Below are 7,346 nucleotides of genomic sequence, written 5' to 3' on the forward strand. Positions count from 1 at the left end.
CCTTTTTAAGACTCCTGGATGCTGTGCAGAATGCAGCCTGAGCAGCAAAGTTCACTTGTCTGTGAGTGACAGGATAAAAAGAAAAGAAAAAAAGTCTGACTCACTATTCCTTACCCATTGATTTAAAAAACCAACCAAACAAAAACCAAACACCACTGCAGTAGGCAGTATTGCACAGACTATATATCTGGCCACTGACTGCTTTATAGTCTGTCCTCGGTTAGGCATAGCTGAGCATAAGGCACTTAACAAGCAGTCAGTGCTCCCATAAGGCTTGTTGAACAGCAAATGGAACAAAAAAGACCGCCTCATTCACGAGATAGACGATACACACACAGAGATGGTTAGGGGTTTAACCCAATTCCTAATAAGAATATTGATTATAGCTAGGTATAGGGCACAGGCTGATAGAAAGGATAATTCTGGTTGTGTAGCTTGTACTAAAGTTTGTCTGGGTCTTTTCCCAACCTGTAAGTTGTGAAATGCTTGGCTCCTTGTGGCCTAGAACTCTAGTTCAGTTGCAGTACTCATGCTTACTATCTCCTCATCTGTTCTGTGGTGGTGTTGAATAGTGAGTGACTCCTAGCTCAAGAACATATTGGGCAATACAGCTTCACTTTTTTATGCAGTATATAACTAAAGTTGCTGCTTTTATTGTGAGATAATGCCACATTGCTATATTGAATATGCTAATAGCAATTAAAGAGCCATTAGTGAGGTAAAAAAAGAGTGGTAGGTGGATGGGGTAAAGTCTAAGTGATTTCATCTGCTGCTTACTCTTTGCTGCAAACAAGGTCTTGCTAAAAACTTATTTACTTTAATTTTAGTGAAGAAGTCCTATTGATGGAAAGTCCTCTGTGGTGTGGACTTTTCTCCTATTGAGAAGTAAAAATGACTTTTTCATAACAAGCAGGAATAACAAGCACATATGCAAAGTTTAGAGAAATATTCTTCCATTAACACATAAGGATTTTACTTCCCCGTGTTTATTTCCATTTACAAGCTAAATTAAAACAACTCAAATATCCTTGGTTGTTACATAATCAGATTTTGAAAAGTAAGTTCTAGTTAGTACTTGTAATTTCTTGGTAAAGATCAGTGACATAGCTATTTAGCGGCTGTTCAGAACAATGTACAGGAAATTACAATTTGTTTCTTAGTAATCAGTAGTTATCTTGATCTTACTACAAATTATTGACTTTAAAATAAGGAAGAGTAAGCATAAAAAATTTTAGGCACAATCGAAACAAAAAACTTCAAAAGCAAACACTTCATGCCATGCAGTTTTTCCACAGTCAGTTTGCACACATTCACAAAACTACAATAAGGTCCTTGCAAGCACTAAATTTATCGGTTTCTTATGGCAAAGACCACTTTATTCTACAAGACAAGAAAAAATAATGCTTTTATTTGTATGGTGAAGTTCTTATGTTATTAGAACTTTGTACTGCTACCATAATTTTCTTACACATAAAAAATAATATCAAGGATCCCTCCTTCCCTCCCACCAGAAACTGATCCAATTCCTCCATAATTTAATAGACATTTTGGAAGCTTAACTGGATCAAACTTTTTGAGGATACTCACAGTATGTATATTTAATATATCAATAGTTTAATTGCCACTGAAGTATATGATGTATTTGACATCAAATATAGCATGAAGTCTATAACTATGTTTGCCATACAACACAGAATTCTCATACCTCCTGTTTTTTTCTGAAGAGGCAAGTCACACTCCACATTTTATTTGTTAAAACCTATTAACACAAGATAATTCAGTAAATGAGCTTGACTGTGTAAACAACCCTTATCACTTTCAAACCTAAATAAAGCAATGAATAAAAACAGCTTTATATTTTCCATCTACCCAAACAAGTTTTGTGTGTTGTTAATATACTTCAAAACCATTCTTACCCATATCAAGAATTTAAGTATGCTCTCTTAAAATTGTAGATTATATAAGGCTTTTTGAGCATCTAACAATTGTTTCTGAAGGAAAACTTAGTTTTAAACTTTCAAGGCTTCTGCACACAGACTTTCTAGAAATCATAAATAATTTCAATGGAAAGTAAAAAAGCGTATTCCTTACACTTCGAGCTTCTAGCCACCTTGCTGAGGTTCTTAGCACCAGTGAAATAGTGCTAATTTCATGATGTGGTTACTAACTTAGGAACTGAACTAAGTTGTCAATGCCAATTCTTTTATAACACACAAAACAAACCCTAGTAAATTTTACCTGTCTCTAGCTTTACCTGGACTGCTTAGCAAACAAAACTGAGAGTATGAGGAGAAAGGACTACTGAAGGAATGACACAGAATCACATTATTCACTAATTCTATATTCCCTGTTAGAGATTTTCTGTGCTTACTAAAGTATCTTCTTGTTTGGTTACAACCAAACTTTTCTTCTTGTCTTCCTCTGTTACAGTCTGACTCATCTGTTCAAACAGCTTTGATATCTTGGCAAATCGCAGGTGATTCCGAAATCTTCGTGCAGCAAAAGCGTAAAGTAGAGGATTAATGCAGCTACTGATGAATACAAGTGCTCCAGAGATGTATACTCCTCTGCCTACAATTTCATCCAGTGCCAAAGACAACTCCTCGTTAGAGAGTTCTATCTGAATTGAAATAATATCTAGGATGTTAAAGAGATGATGAGGGAACCAGCATAAAATGAATGCCACCACAATGCTGGCAATGAGCCGTTCCGATCGCCGCTTAGATTGGTAAGTCATTCTGCTTATTCTTCTTGCAACACACATGTAACAAGTGCAAATAATTAAAAAAGGGATTACAAAACCTGCAAGAGTCTCCAGCAGAAGATATGACACTTTCTGTCTATTGGAAGAGTAGCTGCGACATGTGCATAGTAGTCTACCATTCATTTCTTCTGTCTCTTGAAATGGAATGACAGAAATGCCGAAAGTAATAGACAGGAACCAAATGAGGAACACTATTAAAGAAATCTTTTCTTTTGTTTTGTATCTTTGAATTGTGAAAGGGTAAAACACAGCCATTAACCGCTCCAAGCTCAGTGCTGTAATTAGAAATATACTAGCATACATGCTGCAGTAAATAACGAAAACCAGTATTTTGCAGAAGATGACTCCGAAAACCCATGAGTCAGCAAAGGAATAAATCCAGATTGGTAAAGTAATCAGTACAAGGACATCTGCAATGGCCAGGTTCAAGATCAGCAGGACTGAAGGAGATACTTGCTTCGTTTTTGTACAAACAGTCCAGATGACGATGCAATTTCCAGGGGTCCCAATAATAAATGACAAGCTCAGTATTATGCAGACTACTGACCTCACAATATTCCATGTTGAGTGGACACTGCTTTCCTCAGCTTGACTCATTCTGGAAATTCTTCAGTTCTTGGTTGCCAATATCCTTGGTGCTTTGCACTCTGCTTTTATTCTGAAGGTGTAGTGAACTACTCAAGAGAAAGTTCTCCAACTGACACTCTGTAGACTAATGTGGTTTATGAGCTCACATCCTAATGCTCACTCTTACAAATGTCTGACCACATATAACAGCTCCGGTTGTTTAGGAAGACAGTGTGCGTTTTTGCACACAAAGCAAAAAAAACCAAAACCCAAAAAACCCCCAGTGCAACACCTGACTTTGCTTTCAGTTATACATCCACCATACTTCAGCAGATTTTAAAGCATGTCGGTGGTCTTTCAAAAGTGTCCCTGTTTAAAGAAGCTTGCTACTTTCTTAGAGTTACTGATCTAATAAACAGCTATGAGGAGAAAGAAACCCTCTTTATGCTATTCTACTCTTGTTCGTATGAATAACTCAACATTTCATTTTATAAAAGCCAAAAAAAGAGGGGTGGAAGATAAACCACAAATGTGCACTATATGTTTGACATGAAATTCCATTCCAAAGCATAAAAATTTGTGCTTACTGCCTTAATGTCATCTTTTTTAATTCAGCAGAAGACAGTTGATCATGCTTTAGAAATATGCTGGCATAAAGGAAATCAACATTTGTCCTACAGTGAGACTGTAGTGGTACAGTGCGTAGGAGTTGTATTTCTAATGCTTTGGGAAATTTCAGTCCTTTAGCCAAACACTAACCGTGTGAATAGTCTGGATATAGGGTTATAGGAGGAAATGCTCCATGTCAGAGAGAAAATACATTATGTTGTCTTCCTGCTGTGCCAACAATGGGCTATGACTTTACCTCCTAGGAAACTTGGTAGTCAGTGCAGTATTCAAATCCTGTGTGAATCCTAAGTTCTTCAGTGTCTGGCCAAAGAATATGAAAATATTTTGCAACCCTGATGTCAAAACATCTTCTTTTGAAGTTCATTTCTAAAAAGTTAAAGGAGGAACTAAAACAGCAGCACCAACAGAAATGTTCAAGAGTCACAGAAGTGAAACTGGAAGGGTATTTTCCATAAAAAAGATGCACAGAAAAAAGGAGTTAGGCATAGTGCTCTCTCTTAAATTTAAGACTGTGATACAGATTATTTCCCTAAGTGTTGAGGTAGAATTTTACAAACCTGGCAAACATAGTGCATAATATTAAGTTGAAAAGTATCTCTGACCATGGAAAAAGGATTGCAACACCCCCTTCCCCCAAATCAGCTTAGCTGATTTTGATCGCATAAGAGTATAATGAGATCAAAAGCAAATCCAGAATAACTCCATTGAAGTTGAGTATTATATCTTCAAAACACTATTTGTGTAATAAAGATTTTAATTTGCATTTAATCTGATACATGATTCCAGTTCCTTTTGTTTTTAATGACATTTAATACAGATTGGGTAGGGGAAAACCCCAAACCAGTTGTTTGTATTCTAAAGGGAATTTCTGAAAACTACTTGTAAAAATTAACTAATGAAAGGAAGTGCTGGGCTATGGCTCTTCTTCTAATGAAATCACCTTTATACACATCATTATTTCCCCAGAAGTAACTCTGGAAGGGTTAATTTATTGCCAGTGGCATATCTAGATTGAACTAAGTTGCAGATTTTTATTGGAAAAAAAAAAAAAAATCCTCTTGTCACCTGATGCTACAGGGACAGGCAGGTTCTTTTAGGTAAAGTCTGAATCTAGATTATGATTATTGTATCACATGCTGATTATTAAGAATTGGACCTGATCTGCAAAGGGCCCAGGTGACTAAAAGCCTAGGTAACTAAAGACTTGAAAGAGTAAGAAAGCTATACTGATTACTAGAAATTCTGCTTAACTGAAAGCTATGATAATTGCTAAAAATTCTGTGTAACAATAAGCTATGCTAACTGCTAGAAATTGTAGATAACAATAAGATATGCTGATAATTAAAAATTTTGTCATAATAAAGCTCTAACTGTAACAACAACCCTGTGTCCTGTCCTCATTCTACCAAGAATCCCTAAAAGAACTTGTATGTTCCTGTAGCATTGGGTGACACCTCTGTAAGATTTTCCTCTTTAAAACTTCACTTTTGGTGGCAAAGAGCAGTTGTCTGTACAAATATTGGTATCAGTATTAGTGTAGTTGTAACCCAGTCGTGTATGGATCTGGTTGAACTTCAGAAGCATCTGTCCTTACATTTTTCAGAAACATGTTTCTCCACTTCAGTGCAAGTTTGCTTGCCAGATGGCCTCTGCCTCTGGCTGTATTTAAACAAGAAAACAAATGAATCTCAGAATTGCAGCAACAGCCTGGGATTTCTGTTCCAAAAAAGGTCCCAGGCAGGTGTTGAAATGCTAAGACTTCCTTGAGTAAGACTCTGAAGACAGGCTATTAGACTTAATATCGCAGATATTAGAGTTAACATTAGCTAAGGAGCATGTTTCTGAAGAGCTCTATGTGACTGTTGGATCACTATGAAAACTTCAAACTGTTTGTAAGCTGTCTTTAATATTCTCTAAAAGTGTCTGACTGTTATTTGTCAAATTTACACAGCTAGTAGTATACAGACTTTATGGGAAACTTAACAAATATTTCCATTAACAAGGGGAGCAGTGTAGTATGTTCAATAACATGCTAAACACAACAGTGGCTAAACAACTCAGTACCTTACTCATTCTAGTGACCAAATGTGGGTGGAGCTTTTAATGTATGAATATGCAGTTGGACTTCTGACCACGTAAGCTCTGGTCTAATTTTATTAACAGCAGTGACATTAGGCTGCATTTCTGTGTTTTTTTTTAAAAAAAAGGAAAATCTGTAAAGTTTTTTGTATGCATGCATATTATACGTAGTGCAACAATTCAGTCATTAACACAGGAACCTTTCTGTTAAGTCTGTTACCCTTAAATTGGCAAATAACTTCTGAAAATTTTCCAAGATCAAGGTCTATGCTACTGCTAAGAAACATTTTGAATAGAATTTGCTTTGTCTTAAATATTAGGGGTGTGTTTAATTCATCCTGCAAATTATTTATTTTTCTTTGTACGCGTGCATGAGCTTCCCTCTGGTGGATGGTCTATAATTTACACTACCACTGAGCATTTTCAGACAGCTGTGTTTGGACCACTAAATGCAAATTATAATTGATATTTCCAGCTTTTGCATATTTATTCTGAGAATCAGAATTTCACTTCCAGATGCTGAAAGTCTTTGGGCTAACAGCCTCTGCTCAAAGTGCATCCACCCCTCCATGCAGTAAGAGCATGCCTGTAACAATTTACAGAGTAGCTGATGCATGGGAAATCTGTATCACGTAACTTGTATGAATAGCTGCACCAAAAATACTTTCTAAATCCTCTCTAATTTTTGTCTGCAGAAGGATCCCCTGGATGTTTTTCTAATAAGTGATTGTAGAAGAATGATCACCAAGTACTGTGTATCTGCTGAGATGCTGGAAACTGACATTAGTAACCTTGTTTGCTTGCTAATGCTGCAGGGAGGAAATGACTAGTCTAAACCCCCTAGTTCTTCAGCCATTGAAACAAGGTAGTATTTGCAGGATTGGTATAGCTGTCTTACAACAAACTCAATTCAATGGTGCTATTAACAACAGTGTGAAAGTGGAACACTTTGCCTTGATCAGAGAATTATGGGCTAGTTCATAGCTGATCTAATGTTGCTTTCTTGATGACGGGAAGGTCTCCTATAAAAATGGGATCTCATGGTGGTGTGCAGCAGCTAATAATGTCTCTGCTCTGCAACTACTACAAAGGAAAGTGCAGTGTAGGAAAAGACACGTACCAGACATTTCTAAGATCTTGCAAACACTGTGACAGCAGCCCATGAGGTAGCAAGTACAAAAAAGAACACTCTCAGTGCTTCTTTACCACCAGAGAAAATAACTTAGTGAAGAGCTACCTGGGGGTCAGTTCCAGAATATAATAAAAGATGTGTACCTTGCACTATAAATAGAAAGTTTGAAATATT

At 36.5% G+C, this 7,346-nt stretch overlaps 1 protein-coding gene across 1 annotated transcript; it reads right to left on the minus strand.

Moving 5' to 3' along the window:
- Positions 1-983: 983 nt before the first annotated feature.
- LOC142036259 (leukotriene B4 receptor 1-like) lies at positions 984-3,486 on the minus strand. Its single transcript, XM_075039381.1, has one exon. It carries the CDS (start codon positions 3,359-3,361, stop codon positions 2,351-2,353), a length of 1,011 nt encoding a protein of 336 aa, XP_074895482.1. The 5' UTR covers positions 3,362-3,486; the 3' UTR covers positions 984-2,350.
- Between the last annotated feature and the right edge of the window lie 3,860 nt (positions 3,487-7,346).

This window comes from Buteo buteo, chromosome 11 (assembly GCF_964188355.1).
Source record: "Buteo buteo chromosome 11, bButBut1.hap1.1, whole genome shotgun sequence".
NCBI lineage: Eukaryota > Metazoa > Chordata > Aves > Accipitriformes > Accipitridae > Buteo > Buteo buteo.